The 22,267-nt window shown below is 39.7% G+C and overlaps 1 protein-coding gene across 3 annotated transcripts; it reads left to right on the forward strand.

Moving 5' to 3' along the window:
* The first annotated feature begins 718 nt into the window (after positions 1-718).
* LOC139759966 (uncharacterized) lies at positions 719-21,113 on the forward strand. 3 transcript variants are annotated; one of them, XM_071682676.1, is made up of 6 exons: positions 719-853; positions 3,170-3,330; positions 13,204-13,303; positions 15,638-15,809; positions 16,752-16,838; positions 19,272-21,113. In XM_071682676.1, exons 2-6 carry the CDS (start codon positions 3,219-3,221, stop codon positions 20,478-20,480), a joined length of 1,680 nt encoding a protein of 559 aa, XP_071538777.1. In that variant the 5' UTR covers positions 719-853; positions 3,170-3,218; the 3' UTR covers positions 20,481-21,113. The 3 variants fall into 3 exon arrangements, with proteins under 3 accessions (XP_071538777.1, XP_071538779.1, XP_071538778.1); XM_071682678.1 differs by lacking the exon at positions 719-853 and adding an exon at positions 859-998; XM_071682677.1 differs by lacking the exon at positions 719-853 and adding an exon at positions 903-1,026.
* Positions 21,114-22,267: the final 1,154 nt, after the last annotated feature.

Consider the following 22,267-nt stretch of genomic DNA (forward strand, 5'->3'; position numbering starts at 1 on the left):
CTCGCTTTAACCTTACAGGAAATCGATTGTAAGAACTGGGTGATCTGCGTTTGTTTCCGTTATATCAAGAAATAGCTTGTTGATTATAACTGTATTGATAGTTTTTCTTGTAAATGTCATGTTTAGATTTCCATTGAAGGAAACAAAACTACACACCATTGTTAGTGACAGCCCGTTTTCGGTTGTGCTGTTACTGTCTCGGGTTGGATGTGTGAGTGTGTGTGTGTGTGTGTGTCATTACTGGCACAGGGCAGCCCATGTGTATCTGTAGTGAAATAGATGAGTGTGTTGTGTAAAATGTGATGAACTGCTTGATCCCAGATGAATTCAGTCCACAAGCATTATATTAACATCCCACCTCGCTTTGACAAAATTCTTGTTTTCATATATATATTTTTTTAAGAATATACTTCATATACTTGTAACTATTCAGTGATCAATATTTAATTGTAGTGCCTCTTAAAATGCAGTCTATAGTATGGAATGATGGTGAAATCAGTACAAAAAAAATGACCCTGGTATTTCGACCCCCCCACCACTCATGTTTGATTTCTCCTCCATTAGCACATTGCACATGCACGCAATCTGGGGTTTATATCTCCATCCACTCGGCGAATTACTTAGAAGATACAATAAAAAAAAACCACCTGCACATCTCCATTACCATGCCCACCTCATAATGTCATGCAAGAATTATTTTTTTGAGTGGAATTCCTTCGTGCAATAGATGGCTCTGCTGGACAATAGAGTGTCAGGTGTCACCATATTGTGGTACCTCTCCAGTTGCTTCTCTTTGGTGATATTTTGCCTTACCAGTGTTTTCTAGTGTGGCACAACTTGATTATTACATTAGGTGAGCGTGAATTGAATATTTTGAAAGATAATATTGAAAGTTGTACGGTACCACTTGGAATTAGAAGATTATAACAGTGAAATTATGATAGTTGAAGTGAACTAGAAGATGTGTTGATGTGTTATAAGAAAATCAAAAGAATGAGGTAATGATAGTAGAGATGTACTAAGAAGGTGAGGATGATGTATTATAAGAAAATGATCTAAAGACTGGTATTTTCCGTCAAAGCACCACTTATATGGTATGAAAGAAGTGACGTTGAAGAGAAAAAAAATTGTGAACTCATCATAATTAATAAAAATTGCTTTGATGTGGAAGATGTAATTTGGAGCATTGTCCCTCCCCCCTTCTTCAAGAGTTTAAAATAGGATAATGATAAGGGTTATTGTGATCAGGGAAGATGAGCAAAAATGAGTGAAACACTGATAGAAACGAACAGAACATATGAAAACCTTACCCTCATTGACATACAGGCCAAGATTTCACTGGGTTGACTGGTCGTCCCAAGGGGGTCTGTCTAATCCGTGAATATCACCAAAACCACGCAATATATGTGATAAGGGAACAAATGTATTGGGAAGCATCACTAGCAAGTGGAGTTTCTCGTAATATAGATTTACACACAATGAACTGTTAACCATTCACATAAGTTTGTGGATCCATAGACTGGTGTCGACACATACAGTTGTGTCATACTTGAATAAGCACAAAAGTCACGTCAAGACAGTGTGTGGGTGCAAACATAACTTAATGAAGTCTTACTGCTAGAATTTATGTGGCATGAGTGTCATTCTCAAAATGCTGTGGAAAATATATGTAACTATACTGCTTTCCAGTACCCAGTGTAATACTTTTTGATATATTATGATTTCATAGAATGATGGCATCTTTGTGGCGTGAACATTTTGCTGAAATCTTTTGAATATCTGTGCAACATTATTGCTCTCCATTACCCAGTGTAATACATTTTAATATATTGCTTTTTGATTGAATATTGGCATCTGTTTTTTATTGCACAAGCACTATGCTCAGAATTATTTTTAAAACCTATGTAACGATACTTAGGTGCTTAGCAACTGCGAGGGTTAGGTCCCTGGAAGACTTCATGGTTAGCTAAACTGTGGTTGGCAAATGACTAGACTCATAAGGAATAGGAGTTTAGGGGAGTGAACCTCAAGTGACATACCTTTGGTGTGACTAGGCTTGTGGGGAATAGGGAGTTTAGGGGGAATGGCCCTTAAGAGGAGTACCTTTAGTGCTAAAATGTTTACTTCATTATTAGAAACATGATATATGACATAAGTATAGAGAAATGATGTATAAAATTGTACAAAAAATGAAGAAATAGTGCTGCATGGAATGATGGCAGGGTATCATCCCCTGGTGCTATGCAGTTGCCCACTCTACTCCTATGAAGCAACCATGAGCAATGCCATACTCAGGGCTGCTTTGTTATGGTTCACACGGTTGACAGACTAATATCAAAATGCCTCCCAACAGATGCTGCACTTTTACCGTGTGCAAGGTGATCAAATAAGTCCACTTCTTGCACAAAAGACTTCACTTTCTTTGCCTTCTTTGGGCTAGCACAGCTCATATCATTGGCCTTATGCTTAGAGGCTATATCTAAGGGCACAAGCAGCAAACAATTTGAAGTTTTTAAAAGCTTGTAGTGCATGAAGATTACTTATTGAGATTCTCTTCATTAAGAGTCACAGTAAGATAGAACAACGCAGCCTGAGCGTGGATGACAGTGCTTAGGTTACACAGTGATCTGACGTGCACATCTTTGTGTACATCTTCATGCCACAAGTGTGCTGAATCCCACCAGGTTTGGCTAGAAGTAGTCCATGGCTGCTCTGATGCTCACATTATGGGGGGGGGGGGGAAAGGAAATAATACTGCAGATATTCAATACTCTGCTACAGTTGCTTATACGGTATATGTACTATCTTAAGTATGGTTGATCAGAACTGTGGTTGATTATTCTTTAGTAATCTTTTCATAGATAAATTCTGTGAGATTTATTCAATTTGGCGTTGAATATGGTAACTAGAAAAGCTTCTCAGAAAATGGTACTGTGTCATGCTACTTAACTTATCTGTGTGGAAAGCTCAAGCACCATGTCATGTAAGGCCAAATTCTCTTTGTTGCGATGTGATCTTGAATAATTTTCAAAGTGTTCTCCAATCTGCTTTTATTTAACAGTGATTTTGCCAGTATTGTAAAAGATAAACACACTTTAGAGAGTTTTTTTTTTTGATGAATAGGTATTAGTATAGGTTATATAATTTGAATTATTTGATGGCTTTACAGACTGCTGCTGATGTGATATTCCCTACTTCTCAAAAAGGTGACTAGCAAAATGTTTAGACAGCGACCAGCTGTTGATAACAGGAAACAAGTCTGCAGTTTTTACCTTAAGGGCAAATGTAACTTTGGCTCAAGATGTTGGTATTTACATCCATCAAACCAAGGTAACAAAGACCAGAATCTTTGTGCATGGTATTGTTTATAAACATTGTAAAGTGGAGAAAGATTGGCTTGTAATACAGATATTTGAGGTATTGATAAAAAAAATCCTAGTGTATGCTTTCTTAATAGAATCATCTTTTTCTCCTTCAAATCTGGTGCCAGTTAGTATTCTGAGGGTGTATAGTTCATGTTTGCTTTTGTGTAGTTGTAATTGGTGTGGAGAGGGAATGTTATGTGTGTCCTATGTGATGGCCAGAATGGTTGGTGTTTTGTTCAATGGAATTCAAGGTGACTGGAGGATGTGAGATACAATTGTACCTGTCTGGAGTTAAAAGAGTAATTGGAGACTTTGTGAGAGATGCAGACATTCTGTTCTCAGTGAGCCATTGTTCCAGTTTTTTATGTAGTGCTGTGTGTTTGTTGCTGTTACTGTGGTGCCAAGGACCTTTATATGGATTCTGGACCTAATAGGAATAAGCTTATCAGTCTTTCTTTTTGAAGAAACCTACTAATTCTCTTTGAAACCTGTTTGAGAGTTGGTAAAAGGAGGGCCTTGAATTTTCTATCTATAGAGGAATTTTCGGGCATTATAGTGTCTTAATGCTTACTGTTGGAAACTCTTTCCAATAGCCATTAGCACTTGGAGAAGTTAGAGAAATATTGCTGTGTTCAGACAGAAATGTGGTTAATGGGGTTGGGGGAGACATAAGCCTTACTTTTTTCTCTTTATACAGATGAATATGGGTGGTAGATCATATAAGATATAAACTTTGTAAAGAAATTAAAAGGCTAAGATGAGCAAACTTGTGAGAGATACTTCTTTTTCGAACATGTTCAGAAGACAACATGTCCACGTTGTGATTGTCTGAGGTCACCACAGCTTTGATATATTTATTTATTCATTTATTATTCTTTGTCGCTGTCTCCTGCTTTAGTGAGGTAGTGCAAGGAAACAGATGAAAGAATGGCCCAACCCACCCACATACACATGTATATACACACACGCCCACAGACGCACATATACATACCTATACATTTCAACGTATATATATATATATATATATATATATATATATATATATATATATATATATATATATATATATATATATATGCTTTACATGCCTTGATTCAATCCATTGATAGTGCGTTGACCTCGGTATACCACATCGTTCCAATTCACTCCATTCCTTGCACGCCTTTCACCCTCTTGCATGTTTAGGCCCCGATTGCTCAAAATCTTTTTCACTCCATCTTTCCACATCCAATTTAGCCTCCCACTTCACGTTCCCTCCACCTCTGACACATATATCCTCTTTGTCAATCTTTCCTCACTCATTCTCTCCATGTTTCCAAACCATTTCAAAACACCCTCTTCTGCTTTCTCAACCACACTTTTTATTACCTCACATCTCTCTTATTCTTTTATAATTTACTCAATCAAACCACCTCACACCACATATTGTCCTCAAACATCTCATTTCCAGCATATCCACCCACCTCCGCACAACTCTATTTATAGCTCCTGCCTTGCAACCATATAACATTGTTGGAACCACTTTTCCTTCAAACATACCCATTTTCGCTTTCCGAGATAATATTCTCGCCTTCCCGACATTTTTCAATGCTCCCAGAACTTTTGCCCCCTCCCCCACCCTGTGACTCACTTCTGCTTCCATGGTTCCATCCGCTGCCAAATCCACTCCTGGATACTAAAACACTTCACTTCCTCCTGTTTTTCTCCATTCAAATTTACCTCCCAGTTGACTTGTCCCTCAACCCTACGGGACCTAATAACCTTACTCTTATTCACATTTACTCTCAGCTTTCTTCTTTCACACACTTTACCAAACTCAGTCACCAGCTTCTGCAGTTTCTCACCCGAATCAGCCACCAGCGCTGTATCATCAGCAAACAACAACTGACTCACTTCCCGAGCCCTCTCATCCCCAACAGACTGCATACTTGCCCCTCTCAAAAACTCTTGCATTCACCTCCATAAAGAAATCAAACAACCATGGAGATATCACGCACCCATGCCACAAACCGACATTCACTGGGAACCAATCACTTTCCTCTCTTCCTACTCGTACGCATGCCTTACATCCTTGATAAAAGCTTTTCACTGCTTCTAGCAACTTACCTCCCACACCATATACTCTCAATACCTTTCACAGAGCATCTCTATCAACTCTATCATATACCTTCTCCAGATCCATAAATGCTTCATACAAATCCATCTGCTTTTATAAGTATTTTTCACATACATTCTTCAAAGCAAACACCTGATCCACACATCTTCTACCACTTCTGAAACCCCGCTACTCCTACCCAATTTGATGCTCTGTGCATGCTTTGACCCTCTCAATCAATACCCTCCCATATAATTTCCCAGGAATACACAACAAACTTATACCTCTGTAATCTTAACGCTCACCTTTATCCCCTCTGCCTTTGTACAATGGCTCTATACATGCATTCTGCCAAACCTCAGGCACGTCACCATGAACCATACATACATTGAATATCCTCACCAACCAGACAACAACACAGTATATATATATGTATATATATATATATATATATATATATATATATATATATATATATATATATATATATATATATTTTTTTTTTGCTTTGTCGCTGTCTCCCGCGTTTGCGAGGTAGCGCAAGGAAACAGACGAAAGAAATGGCCCAACCCACCCCCATACACATGTATATACATACGTCCACACACGCAAATATACATACCTACACAGCTTTCCCTGGTTTACCCCAGATGCTTCACATGCCTTGATTCAATCCACTGACAGCACGTCAACCCCGGTATACCACATCGATCCAATTCACTCTATTCCTTGCCCTCCTTGCACCCTCTTGCATGTTCAGGCCCTGATCACACAAAATCTTTTTCACTCCATCTTTCCACCTCCAATTTGGTCTCCCACTTCTCCTCGTTCCCTCCACCTCCGACACATATATCCTCTTGGTCAATCTTTCCTCACTCATTCTCTCCATGTGCCCAAACCATTTCAAAACACCCTCTTCTGCTCTCTCAACCACGCTCTTTTTATTTCCACACATCTCTCTTACCCTTACGTTACTTACTCGATCAAACCACCTCACACCACACATTGTCCTCAAACATCTCATTTCCAGCACATCCATCCTCCTGCGCACAACTCTATCCATAGCCCACGCCTCGCAACCATACAACATTGTTGGAACCGCTATTCCTTCAAACATACCCATTTTTGCTTTTCGAGATAATGTTCTTGACTTCCACACATTCTTCAAGGCTCCCAGAATTTTCGCCCCTTCCCCACCCTATGATCCACTTCCGCTTCCATGGTTCCATCCGCTGCCAGATCCACTCCCAGATATCTAAAACACTTTACTTCTTCCAGTTTTTCTCCATTCAAACTTACCTCCCAATTGACTTGACCCTCAACCCTACTGTACCTAATTACCTTGCTCTTATTCACATTTACTCTTAACTTTCTTCTTTCACACACTTTACCGAACTCAGTCACCAGCTTTTGCAGTTTCTCACATGAATCAGCCACCAGCGCTGTATCATCAGTGAACAACAACTGACTCACTTCCCAAGCTCTCTCATCCCCAACAGACTTCATACTTGCCCCTCTTTCCAAAACTCTTGCATTCACCTCCCTAACAACTCCATCCATAAACAAATTAAACAACCGTGGAGACATCACACACCCCTGCCGCAAACCTACATTCACTGAGAACCAATCACTTTCCTCTCTTTCTACACGTACACATGCCTTACATCCTCGATAATAACTTTTCACTGCTTCTAACAACTTGCCTCCCACACCATATATTCTTAATACCTTCCACAGAGCATCTCTATCAACTCTATCATATGCCTTCTCCAGATCCATAAATGCTACATACAAATCCATATATATATATATGTATATATATATATATATATGTATATATATATATATATATATATATATATATATATATATATATATATATATATATACTTCCCACGTATTCCCTGCGTGTCGTAGAAGGCGACTAAAAGGGAAGGAAGCGGGGGGCTGGAAATCCTCCCCTCTTGTTTTTTTTTTTTTTTTTAAATTTTCCAAAAGAAGGAACAGAGAAGAGGTCCAGGTCAGGTGAGGATATTCCCTCAAAGGCCCAGTCCTCTGTTCTTAACGCTACCTCGCTATCGCGGGAAATAGCGAATAGTATAAAAAAATATATATATATATATATATATATATATATATATATATATATTATCCCTGGGGATAGGGGAGAAAGAATACTTCCCACGTATTCCCTGCGTGTTGTAGAAGGCGACTAAAAGGGAAGGGAGCGGGGGGCTGGAAATCCTTCTCTCTCATTTTTTTTTTTTTTTTTTAATTTTTCCAAAAGAAGGAACAGAGAAGGGGGCCATGTGAGGATATTCCCTCAAAGGCCCAGTCCTCTGTTCTTAACGCTACCTCGCTAATGCGGGAAATGGTGAATAGTTTGAAAGAAAAGAATATTATTTATTTATTTTACTTTGTCGCTGTCTCCTGCATCAGCGAGGTAGCGCAAGGAAACAGACGAAAGAATGGCCCAACCCACCCATATACACATGTACATATATACACGTCCACACACGCAAATATACATACCTATACATCTCAACGCATATATATATATATATATATATATATATATATATATATATATATATATATATATATATGGTAGAGGATGTGTGGATCAGGTGTTTGCTTTGAAGAATGTATGTGAGAAATACTTAGAAAAGCAAATGGATTTGTATGTAGCATTTATGGATCTGGAGAAGGCATATGATAGAGTTGATAGAGATGCTCTGTGGAGGGTATTAAGAATATGTGGTGTGGGAGGAAAGTTATTAGAAGCAGTGAAAAGTTTTTATCGAGGATGTAAGGCATGTGTACGTGTAGGAAGAGAGGAAAGTGATTGGTTCTCAGTGAATGTTGGTTTGCGGCAGGGGTGTGTGATGTCTCCATGGTTGTTTAATTTGTTTATGGATGGGGTTGTTAGGGAGGTAAATGCAAGAGTTTTGGAAAGAGGGGCAAGTATGAAGTCTGTTGGGGATGAGAGAGCTTGGGAAGTGAGTCAGTTGTTGTTCGCTGATGATACAGCGCTGGTGGCTGATTCATGTGAGAAACTGCAGAAGCTGGTGACTGAGTTTGGTAAAGTGTGTGGAAGAAGAAAGTTAAGAGTAAATGTGAATAAGAGCAAGGTTATTAGGTACAGTAGGGTTGAGGGTCAAGTCAATTGGGAGGTGAGTTTGAATGGAGAAAAACTGGAGGAAGTGAAGTGTTTTAGATATCTGGGAGTGGATCTGGCAGCGGATGGAACCATGGAAGCGGAAGTGGATCATAGGGTGGGGGAGGGGGCGAAAATTCTGGGGGCCTTGAAGAATGTGTGGAAGTCGAGAACATTATCTCGGAAAGCAAAAATGGGTATGTTTGAAGGAATAGTGGTTCCAACAATGTTGTATGGTTGCGAGGCGTGGGCTATGGATAGAGTTGTGCGCAGGAGGATGGATGTGCTGGAAATGAGATGTTTGAGGACAATGTGTGGTGTGAGGTGGTTTGATCGAGTGAGTAACGTAAGGGTAAGAGAGATGTGTGGAAATAAAAAGAGCGTGGTTGAGAGAGCAGAAGAGGGTGTTTTGAAGTGGTTTGGGCACATGGAGAGGATGAGTGAGGAAAGATTGACCAAGAGGATATATGTGTCGGAGGTGGAGGGAGCAAGGAGAAGAGGGAGACCAAATTGGAGGTGGAAAGATGGAGTGAAAAAGATTTTGTGTGATCGGGGCCTGAACATGCAGGAGGGTGAAAGGAGGGCAAGGAATAGAGTGAATTGGAGCGATGTGGTATACCGGGGTTGACGTGCTGTCAGTGGATTGAATCAAGGCATGTGAAGCGTCTGGGGTAAACCATGGAAAGCTGTGTAGGTATGTATATTTGCGTGTGTGGACGTATGTATATACATGTGTATGGGAGGGGTTGGGCCATTTCTTTCGTCTGTTTCCTTGCGCTACCTCGCAAACGTGGGAGACAGCGACAAAGTATAAAAAAAAAAAAAATATATATATATATATATATATATATATATATATATATATATATATATGTATATATATATATATATATATACACACACAGACATATACATATATACACATGTACATAATTCACACTGTGTGCCTTTATTCATTCCCATTGCCACCCCGCCACACATGAAATAACAAACCCCCTCCCCCCGCATGTGCACAAGGTAGCACTAGAAAAAGACAACAAAGGCCACATTTGTTCACACTCAGTCTCTAGGTGTCATGTATAATGCACCAAAACCACAGCTCCTTTTCCACATCCAGGCCTGACAGAACTTTCCATGGTTTACCCCAGATGCTTCACATGCCCTGGTTTAATCCATTAACAGCACGTCGACCCCGGTATACCACATTGTTCCAATTCACTCTATTCCTTGCACACCTTTCACCCTCCTGCATGTTCAGGCCCCGATCACTCAAAAATCTTTTTCACTCCATCTTTCCACCTCCAGTTTGGTCTCTCACTTCTCCTTGTTCCCTCCACCTGTGACACATATATCCTCTTTGTCAATATTTCCTCACTCATTTTCTCCATGTGACCAAACAATTTCAAAACACCCTCTTCTGCTCTCTCAACCACACTGTTTCTACTACCACACATATCTCTTACCCTTTCATTACTTACTCGATCAAACCACCTCACACCACATATTGTCCTCAAACATCTCATTTCCAGCACATCCACCCTCCTCCGCACATCTTTTTCTATAGCCCATACCTCGTAACCATATAACAGTGTTGGAACCACTATTTCTTCAAACATACCCATTTTTGCTTTCCAAGATAACATTCTCGATTTCCACATATTCTTCAACGCTCCCAGAACTTTTGCCCCCTTCCCCCACCCTATGATTCACTTCCGCTTCCATGGTTCCATCCACTGCCAAATCCACTCCCAGATATCTAAAACACTTCACGTCCTCCAGTTTTTCTCCATTCAAACTTACCTCCCAAATTGACTTGACCCTCAACCCTACTGTACCTAATATCTTGCTCTTATTCACATTTACTCTCAGCTTTCTTCTTTCACACACTTTACCAAACTCAGTCACCAGCTTCTGCAGTTTCACACATGAATCAGCCACCAGCGCTGTATCGTCCGCGAACAACAACTGACTCACTTCCCATGTGTATATACATATATACACATGTACATAATTCACACTGTCTGCCTTTATTCATTCCCATCGCCACCCTGCCACACATGAAATAACAACCCCCTCCCCCGCATGTGCGCGAGGTAGCGCTGGGAAAAGACAACAAAGGCCATATTCGTTCACACTCAGTCACTAGCTGTCATGTAAAATGCACCGACACCACAGCTTTCTTTCCATATCCAGGCCCCACAGAAGTTTCCATGGCTTACCCCAGTCGCAGATACTGCTCATCCTCCTGGAAGGCTCTGATTGGGCTGTCTAGATGTATGTGGATGTAACCAAGTTGAGAAAAAAGGAGAGATAGGTAGTATGTTTGAGGAAAGTCTCTAGCTGTCATGTGTAATACACCGAAACCACAACTCCCTTTCCACACCCAGGCCCCACAAAACTTTCTATGGTTTACCTCAGATGCTTCACATGCCTTCGTTCAATCCATTGATAACACGTCGACCCTGGTATACCACATCGTTCCAATTCACTCTATTCCTTGCACGCCTTTCACCCTCCTCTGTGGTCAGTCCCCGATCGCTCAAAATCTTTTTCATTCCATCCTTCCACTTCCAATTTGGTCTCCCACTTCTTGTTCACTCCACCTCCGACACATATATCCCCTTTGTCAATCTTTCCTCACTCACTCTCTCCATGTGACCAAACCATTTCAATACACCCTCTTTTGCTCTCTCAACCACACTCTTTTTATTACCACACCTCTCTCTTACCCTTTCATTACTTACTCGATCAAACCACCTCACACCAAACATTGTCCTCAAACATCTCATTTTCAACACATCCACCCTCTTCTGCACAAACCTATCAATAGCCCATGCCTTGCAACCATATAACATTGTTGGAACCACTATTCCTTCAAACATACCCATTTTTACTCTCCGAGATAACATTCTTGCCTTCCACACAGTCTTCAGTACTCCCAGAACCTTTGCCCCCTTCCCCCTCCCTGTGACTCACTTCTGCTTCCATGGATCCATCCGCTGCCAAATCCAGTCCCAGATATATAAAACACTTTACTTCCTCCAATTTTTCTCCATTCAAACTTACCTCCCACTTTACTTGTCCCTCAACCCTACTGAGATTATTCCCTCTTAGCTTTCCTCTTTCACCCACTTTATCAAACTCAGTCACCAACGTCTGCAGCTTCTCATCCAAATCAGCCACCAGCGCTGTATCATCAGCAAACAACAACTGACTCGCTTTCCAAGCTCTCTCATCCATGACAGACTGTGTACTTGCCTCTGTCTCCAGAACTCTTGCATTCACCTCCCTAGCAACCCCATCCATAAACAAATTAAACAACCATGGAGACATCACGCACCTCAGCCACAAACTGACCTTCACTGAGAACCAATCACTTTCCTCTCTTCCTACTCGGTACACATGCCTTACATCCTCGATAAAAACATTTCACTGCTTGTACCAACTTACCCCCATACCATATACTCTTAATACCTTCCATAGAGCATCTCTGTCATCTCTATCATATGCCTTCTCCAGATCCATAAATGCTACATACAAATCCATTTGTTTTTCTAAGTATTTCTCACATACATTCTTCAAAGGAAACACCTGATCCAGTGCATTACACATGACAGCTAGAGACTGATTGTGAATGAATGTGGCCTTTATTGTCTATTCCTAGTGCTATCCCACACATTTGCAGGGGGGGGGTTGCCATTTCATGTGTGGTGGGATGGCGACGGGAATGGATGAAGGCAGCATATATGAATATGTACGTGTGTATATATGCACATATCTCGGGTATGTATATGTATGTATACATTGAAATGTATAGGTATGTATATGTGCGTGTGTGGGTGTTTATGTACATACATGTGTATGTGGGTGGTTTGGGCCATTCTTTCGCCTGTTTCCTTACCTACCTCGCTGATGTGGGAGACAGCAACTAAGTATGATAAGAAATAAAAAATATATATATTTATAATTCATGTGTGGTGGGGTGGCGACGGGACTGGATGAAGGCAGCATGTATGAATATGTACATGTGTATATATCTATATATCACGGGTATGTATATGTATGTATACGTTGAAATGTATAGGTATGTATATGTGCGTGTGTGGGTGTTTTTTTATATACATGTGTATGTGGGTGGTTTGAGCCATTCTTTCGTCTGTTTCCTTGCGTTACCTCGCTGATGTGGGAGACAGCAACTAAGTATGATATGAAATAGAAAATATATATATTTATAATTCATGTGTTATTGTAAGTTAGATTTCATAAAATGCTTTAAAGCATTTTCAACTGGGTGGTGATTATTTAGTTGATTTTATGTCGTTGTTAGGGTTTGTATGTACTTTTATATATTTGAAATTGCCTTTTTAACAAAATTCCCACTTCTCTCTGAATAGCATCTGCATCTACTTTTTAGTATTTAAAAGTACCTTTTTAACCAAATTTCCTCCTCACTGAGTTTTGGTCATACAAAGCAAACATAGTTGCTGTTTATTAATTTTTTAGCTAAATGGCCTCATATGATATAGCTACTGGTAATGGAAAATGCTAGCTTCTGTAAGGAAGGTTTTCACCCTCTAATTTCACAGGTGGCACTGGTATGGCAAATGCCTTTGGAGGAGGTGGCAGTAATGTGTTTGGTGCCAAGGCAAGCACTCAGCAAGACTCCAAAGAATTTCAAGACTTCGTGTAAGTGTAATGGAGTAGTGCTTCCCTTTGATACAATTTACATGTAGTCCGTAAGCCATAAACTGAATATAGGTTTATGCACAGGGGATTTATGAATTTTGAAAGTGCATATGATATAGTCATTAGGAAAGCACTTTAGTAAGTTTTGATTCTTTATGGGATGTAAGAAAGACATGAGTGCTTTTATAAGCTTTTATGATGAAATTAGGAGATATGAGAGAGAAAGTGGTGGTATAAGTGAGGAGTTTGAAATATGCATGGGAGTGAGTCAAGGTTGTTTTATGTCACTGTGATTATTTATTGCTTTTTTTGGGTGGGGCATTCTACAAGATGAGAATGGTGGGATTCTTAACCATGGATAAACATAATAGAGTTGCTGCCATTGTTGCTTGCACATTATACCATGTTGTACTCTAGATTAGAGGAAGACTTTGATAGAATGGTGGACAAGTTTGATGTGGCGAGTTTGATTTACGTAGGAGGAGGATGCTGAAAGTGAATGTCAGTGAAAGTTAGATGGTACTTTTTGAAAGGGATAGATCACAGTTTATATGGTGTAGAACTAGAAGCTTTGGATGAGTCTGGTTTTTTTAAAGTGAACATTAGTAATTACTAGGATGGCAGTGGGAAAGCTGATATTGAACAAAGAATCATAGAAAGGAGAGAAATTTGGGATGCACTGAAGACTGCAGAATTGATTAAGATCTAATCATAGAGTGTGCAAGAAGGAATACTAGTTCTAATGCCAGTATTTGGTTCTGAATCTAAGTGTATGTATGTTATGATTGGTAAAGAATAAGAGCAGTAGAAATTGAAAATTTGAAAAATATACCAGGAATTAGGATAATAAATAGATTAAAGAATGATTTGAGATTGAGAGATGTAAAGTAGGGCATAAAAAAGCACATGGATATGTCTTTTAGGATAGTAGGTCATGTAGAATAAATGGTAGATGATCATTTGTTTAAGACGTTGTATAGCTGTACAATAAAAGGTACAAGGAGGAGAGGAAGACTGGAGAATTTGGACAAGTATAGTGAGGGAATTCATTAAGGATTTAGGGATATATCCATAGATAATGCTAGAAAATTGATTGGCAATTGGAGGCAGTTTATCACATTTATACAGGTTGGGAAGTTGTGTAGGTTATGTTCAAAGGATATATATAGCACTCTGGGTGAGGACTAAACAAGCTTCAAAGTTGAAAATACAGAAAACACATTTAGATATAGCAGTTTTGAAATGAGTATAACTCTTGAACTGTTGACGTAATTTATTTTGTTTTAAATTTCAGCTTATGACCACTAAATTTTGATAGTATCTGGGTCAAATAACATTCAGTAAACACTTTTTAGTGAAAAATGTATACTATTATAGGAGGTGTGTACATGAAAAAATGTGCACATGAGACTAAATTGTTATAGGTATTGATATACCTATAGAAAGTCTGATGTAATTCCAGAGGAAATAATAATGGATCAGCAGTTGAAAAAGAACAGCTCTGAAGTTTGATTGATCTGTGTAAATCATTCAGTCATTCAGCTTTGTGCAGGTACACCACAGACTGAGCAGAGGTAGCAATAAGTTACATATTTTTATAAATGACTTTACACTGTTTTTAGATATTGAAGTAAATAATCCAAGTCTGTCATATCACAATATCTTAGAAATCACTACAACACATTATGGGGAGATGTTTTACTGTCATGTAGCAACAGAGGACCACAGCAGTTTGAGTGACATTACAGCAAATTTCATTGCTAAACGTAATTCAGCCTAGCAATTTTCCTGTTTGACCATCTCAATTTCAATGTTTAGAATTGTGTCCCCACTCTAGGTTGAGGGCTGTAACTGTCATTTTTGGCTATGTATGGCATGGTGGCAATACCCTAATTATTGTATTTCTTCTCATTCCTCTGCAAGCTATTTCCTTAACTTGGGGAACCATCTAGCCAGTGCATAGTCTTATGAAAAAAAAGAGTATTCATTGATCTAGGATGCAGAAAAATTTTATATACGTATATTAGAAGGCGACTAAAAGGGGAGGGAGCGGGTGGCTGGAAATCCTCCCCTCTCGCTTTTTTTTTAATTTTCCAAAAGAGGGAACAGAGAAGGGGGCCAGATGAGGATATTCCCTCAAAGGCCCAGTCCTCTGTTCTCAACGCTACCTCGCTAATGCGGGAAATGGCGAATAGTATGAAAAGAAAAAAATATTAGAATAAATATGGGCCTCCAATTATTTAATTTAAATGCCTTAGGCTTATGGTCTGTATCAGAAACTTTGATATGGAAATCATGATATTACATTGAGATTTACTGTCATTTATCTTTCAGGATGCAAGTAAGTGGGGAAATGAACCAATGGGAACGTAGTGGACAGTGGTTGGTGTCATGCTTTGCTCCTTTGAAAGCTCACCCTCTTATTCCAGGATTTTCTGATTTTTCACCTGAGGAACTTCGAGTACTAGCATATAAAGCACTGAAGACAAATACATCAAATTCTTATGTAAGTAAACTTCATATTTGTGTAGACATAGAGACACTCTTTGTATATGATAGAATGTATTTTTCACTGAGAAGCACAACTGAAAGAGGTGTAAACGATTGCCACATCTGTTATTTAGCCAACATATTTCTTTTATATATGAAGATGATGATGTTTATGCAGCACAGTATAGGTTGAGGCTCTAGTTGTGACTACAGTCACTACAGAGAATAAAAGATGTACATGACAAGTGTTTGTAAAGAGCAAGACTGTATGAGACAAGCTTAGAAAAATGCTTGTGAGAAAAGATAAATGCCATAACAGTTGAAAAGAGAACTTCATATAGCTTGGTTGGAAATGACTGTGAAAGAGATGGAGTTATTGATTCATTAGTGTTAGGGATAAGAAATAGAATATATATAGAAGAGAGGAAGATATTGTACCTGGAGGAGGTGATAAAAGCAATAATGCTCTTAAAGAATGGAAGAACTAGGGGTATAGATGGAATGGATGAGTAAGATGGTGGGGTGGTGGTGAAACTGCAGTAAAGTGGATCTGATAAGTATTATGGTCGTTTGTGTTGGAATAAGGGCAGCAATTGTTCTTCTGTACAGAGATAAAGGGAATTTTGGCTGTATGTAGGATATCAATAGCTAGCAAAATATTTTATCCCAATACTTGTTCAGCAGACAGTTTGTCTCGCTAACTATTCTCCTAATATACGACTGGCTATCAGGAGACTGCTAATCATCATTGATTACTGTCATTTTTATCTTATCACGATGTTGTTTACCATCAAAATCAAATTTTGGTCCAGCATACTGTGTCTTAGGTGGTTGTTGTAGTTGTGCCTGCAGCCACCATATAGAATAAAAGACTTAAGATTTCATTTTAATATTATTGGAAAATCAGTAAAGTGATTTAAACTGCTTAAGTTCATGATATGTATTTATTTGTCCACAGCAAACTCACTGGAATGAGCTTCAACAGCGTTACAAACAGCTGCGCGAAGCTCTGAAGATGTCATCCCAAGAAGCTGTTCAGGCTATGGTTTGTGATTGACTTTTTATTTATCTAATCTGTCTATCTATATATCTGATGACCTCACGGGAGTAGCTCTGGCAAATGTCTCCATAACCTCGTGCCACTTCTTAACCTTTAGTGCTTCACCCTTATCAGGACACTGGCAGAGGGAAACTCTACCACAGTGTTTCCAAAAGCTCCTATCTAATGTTCCAATTGAATGCTTCTGTCTAATGTTCCTGCCTGATTAACCAATGTAATACTTCTACATAAAGCTCCTGCCTAATGTTCCTACATACTTGCTTTTACCAAATTATCCTGTGTACTGCTTTTGTCTTTTGCTCCTACCATTTTGCCAAAAGACAGGGCTAGCGCATAGTGCTCATTGAAGGAAAATCTAGGTACAAAGAATGAGTTGTGTTTGTTAGATGTTGTCAAGTGTGATAACAAGAGATTGTTTGCTTGTGGTCAGAATGCCAGCGTTGTCCATGTGTGGATAAAGCAGAAAGAAAAGACAGCTACGTGGGTCAGAAGAGTGCAACTTGACCAGCAATGAAGTGCTGCCTTACTTTGCACTTTTCATTATACAGTATTTTTGTTGCATTTGCATGGCACCATAGTTGTGCCGAACTTAGTTCCAAAAAAGGTGCCTGCTGCTTGTATGTACTTAATACACCCTTTTTAAATGATGAAACTAATGTTAGATTTACTGATTACAGATATCTGTACTTAGTAGGTAGTATTTGGTAGGCACCCACCAACCAGGAAGGTATATTACTGGTATACCCACCTGGGTATGGGAGTGTTAGTAATGGCTGCATAGTGAATTAGCACTTCACTGGTTGTCAGGTTACATTCCTCTGACCTAAGGTAGCTGTCTCTTCTTTATACCTCACCCACACTTGAGTTGCTGTTATTCTGTCCACGTACATACAGTCTCTCCTTGTCACACATAACACTTGATAACACTTAGCTCATTCTTCATATCTCTAAATTTTCCTGTGGTGAACGCTATTTGCTAGCTGTGCTAGGTATATTTAACAGGAGCATTAGGTAGAAACGTTAAGTAGAAATAGTAGGTAGGAACATTAGGTAGTAGTAGTAGGTTGGAATATTAGTTAGGGGCCTCTGAAATCACTGCACTGGAGTTACCCCCTGCTGGTAGCCTGTTAAGGGTGAGGCACTTAAGGCTATGAAGCAGCACAGGAGTTCACCAGTTACGGAGACTCTTTTACTGTGACCACACCCTTTAGGGAGTTTCCAGAGGAAACGGGGATCAGAGATATAGATAGATAGATGGATATAGATTTCTGAGTATAGTATAAAGAAATATTTTAGAAGCCTTACAACATGCAGTGGATACAGAAAGCTCTTTTTCCTTGTTCATACTATGTTTGGCCATTAACTTGTGAAATTTTTTTGTCTAAGTGAAATATAGTGAACCCATTACTAGTAATGATGATATACCATTAAGAGTAAGCGACTAGGATTGATGTTGCTGTCAAATGGAACCAGCTAAATGTGTGCACCTTGTGCCATATGACCTTTTAGAAAGTCTTTCCATCCAGTCTCTTGAAGTGAAATAAATAAAATAGAAAATGAAGTGAAGTGTTTTAGATATCTGGGAGTGGATCTGGCAGCGGATGGAACCATGGAAGCGGAAGTGGATCATAGGGTGGGGGAGGGGGCGAAAATTCTGGGGGCCTTGAAGAATGTGTGGAAGTCGAGAACATTATCTCGGAAAGCAAAAATGGGTATGTTTGAAGGAATAGTGGTTCCAACAATGTTGTATGGTTGCGAGGCGTGGGCTATGGATAGAGTTGTGCGCAGGAGGATGGATGTGCTGGAAATGAGATGTTTGAGGACAATGTGTGGTGTGAGGTGGTTTGATCGAGTGAGTAACGTAAGGGTAAGAGAGATGTGTGGAAATAAAAAGAGCGTGGTTGAGAGAGCAGAAGAGGGTGTTTTGAAGTGGTTTGGGCACATGGAGAGAATGAGTGAGGAAAGATTGACCAAGAGGATATATGTGTCGGAGGTGGAGGGAATGAGGAGAAGTGGGAGACAAATTGGAGGTGGAAAGATGGAGTGAAAAAGATTTTGTGTGATTGGGGCCTGAACATGCAGGAGGGTGAAAGGAGGACAAGGAATAGAGTGAATTGGAGCGATGTGGTATACCGGGGTTGACGTGCTGTCGGTGGATTGAATCAGGGCATGTGAAGCGTCTGGGGTAAACCATGGAAAGCTGTGTAGGTATGTATATTTGCGTGTGTGGACGTATGTATATACATGTGTATGGGGGTGGGTTGGGCCGTTTCTTTTGTCTGTTTCCTTGCGCTACCTCGCAAACGTGGCAGACAGTGACAAAGCAAAAAAAAAAAAAAAAATATCAAAATCGTTGCTATTAATATTGATATTTTTTAATTCTTTTTCATATTTAATATGATTATTATTATGTTTCAGAGAGAGGTTTACCATGCCAAGACCCCTTTGGAGCAACAAGAGCAGCAACAAACATTAAAGCCAACTACCTTATTTGGCAAGCCAACTGGACAAACTGTGTTTGGAGGTGCTACCACTCAACCAGGCAGTGGTGCGGGTCTTTTGGGGGCAAAACCACAGTCGTCAGTGTTTGGAGTAACTCCAGTATTTGGTGGAAGTCAGCCTACAACTCCATCATTATTCACTGGAACTACAAATAAGTCTGTGTTTGGAGGAAACTTGACTCTTGGGGCACAAAGCACCAATGTCTTTGGAGGTCAGAATTCAGCCATTTTTGGAGGAACTGGCAGTAATGTGTTTAAGAATGGAGGCCAAACCACACAAAATAACAATTTGTTTGGAGGCTCCTCCCAAGGCCAAGCAAATACAAGTTCAGTATTTGGAGGTGGTAATAGTGCTTCTGCATCTAGTCCGACAACTAGTAATATTTTTGGAGGGAATCAGAATAAAAGCACAGCAAGTAATATCTTTAACAATAATTCTCAGAATCAGACTTCAGTATTTGGTGGAACAGGAGGAAACAAACAAGGCAGTGGGTTTCAAGGAACGCAGGGCACAACGTCAACTGGATCCTCAAATACGGGTGGAGGTCAAGGCAATATTTTTGGAAGTCAGCAGCAGGGATTATTTGGTATCCAACAAACACAGCAGCAACAGCCTGGCTCAGTTTTTGGCATGACAGATGCTTTTGGAACCAATCCACCCACCCCAGTATCAAGTGCTCCAGTGCAAAATGCAGCACCATCAGTTTTTGGTGGGACTCCCAGTGGTGGTAACACTGTTAAAGGTACAACTGGGATATTTGGTGGTAATGGAAATGCTGCACCCAGTGGAGGAGGTGGGCTGTTTGGTAATATGCAAACAGCTGGGCCATTCAGCAAACCATCCCCTGGTGTATTTGGAAATAATAATGAACCAAATACCAATACTGGTTTATTCGGAAAACCATCTGAAGCTCTACAGTCATCCACAGGTCAGGGAACTTCAGGACTATTTGTACAACATGCTGAAGGAACTCCAAATCCTGGGGGCTCCTTTACACATACAAATAAGAACCCAGATTGGTATACACCATTAGACCAGCTTCAACCAGCAGATAGGGCTCAGTTTGAAGCAGAGGCATTTACCTCCATACCTTTATGTGCTCCGCCAGTTGAATTGTGTGTGTGAGCTTCAGTTTACTGTATCAACAGATGCAGGTCAGTTATTTATTACATGGATCTTTGGTTTATACTTGGTGCCCACAAATGCATACAAAGCACTTCAGTTTCTCACTGTTTGCCTGAAGTATGTTCCAGGAGTATATGTTTTAGTTAAACATGGAACCAGCAGTGAAATGCTCACTATTGACAGGAAATGTTATAGTTTGATCTTTAACCAGAAGCAGTAATTAATCTTAGCATTTACTGTAGTTTGATATTTATCTAAAGATGATTAGTGGTTTTTATGACTTCTGCTTAATGTCAAAAAAGTTGAAAAGAAAGAAAATATTTACATTTTACTGGGGGATTTGGATTAACATGGTGACAGGGAGTCATGCTGAAAAATCTCATTTACCAACTTGTTTGTGAGCTTGGAAATATCCAGCCCATTTCTGTAATATCTGTAATACCAGTCGAGTGGCTCCCATTTCTGTAATGTCTGTATTACCAGTTAAGTGGCTGCTCATAAAGAGCTAATAAAGAAGGTCCAGAGAGGGCAGTAAAAATGGCATTAGAATTAAGAAAGCTAAGTTGCAGGGAAAAGAGAGAGGCTTTAATTTTGCCAGCTTTGGAAGAGAGAAGAATGATAGGTGACCTGATATCAACCTTTTTAAGTTTATAAAACTTATTGATGATACTGACAGTGATTTGTTATGCAAGAGATGAAGGGATAGTGCAAATGGAGGACATTATATGGAATTAAGCTAGAAAATTGTTCAAAGAAGTACCTTTAAAGTATTATTGTGGGACATGAATGGAATAGAATGATTGAAAACATGGTATGCAGCTTTTATGAATCAGGAGAAAGGGTATGATAGTCGAGTGGAATGCTTTATGGGATGTGCTAAGGATATATGCTAAGGATATACGGGATAGGGGGACAACTGTTGGATGGTGTGAAACCCTTTTATAGAGGAGCAAATGTATATGTATGAGTGGATGGAGAGTTGAGTGAAAGTTTCAGTTTACATGTGGGTGTGAAACAGGACTGTGTAATGTCTCTGTGGCATTTTAATATATATATATATATTCTTTCAAACTATTCGCCATTTCCCGCGTTAGCAAGGTAGCGTTAAGAACAGAGGACTGGGCCTCTGAGGGAATATCCTCACCTGGCCCACTTCTCTGTTCCTTCTTTTGGAAAATTAAAAAAAAAAACAAGAGGGGAGGATTTCCAGCCCCCCGCTCCCTCCCCTTTTAGTCGCCTTCTACGACACGCAGGGAATACGTGGGAAGTATTCTTTCCTTGCTAACGCGGGAAATGGCAAATAGTTTAAAAGAAAGAAAGAATATATATATATATGGAGTGAAAAAGATTTTGAGTGATCGGGGCCTGAACATGCAGGAGGGTGAAAGTCGTGCAAGGAATAGAGTGAACTGGAACGATATGGTATACCGGGGTCGACGTGCTGTCAATGGATTGAACCAGGGCATGTGAAGCATCTGGGGTAAACCATGGAAAGTTCTGTGAGGCCTGGATGTGGAAAGGGAGCTGTGGTTTCGGTGCATTATTACATGACAGCTAGAGACTGAGTGTGAACGAATGTGGCCTTTGTAGTCTTTTCCTAGCTCTACTTCGCACACATGAGGGGGGAGGGGGTTGTTATTTCATGTGTGGTGAGGTGGCGATGGGAATGAATAAAGGCAGACAGTATGAATTATGTACATGCATATGTTTGTGTGTATATATATGTATAAGTTGAGATGTATAGTTATGTATAGTTGCGTGTGTGGACGTGTATGTATATACATGTG

Source organism: Panulirus ornatus, chromosome 34 (genome assembly GCF_036320965.1).
Source record: "Panulirus ornatus isolate Po-2019 chromosome 34, ASM3632096v1, whole genome shotgun sequence".
NCBI lineage: Eukaryota > Metazoa > Arthropoda > Malacostraca > Decapoda > Palinuridae > Panulirus > Panulirus ornatus.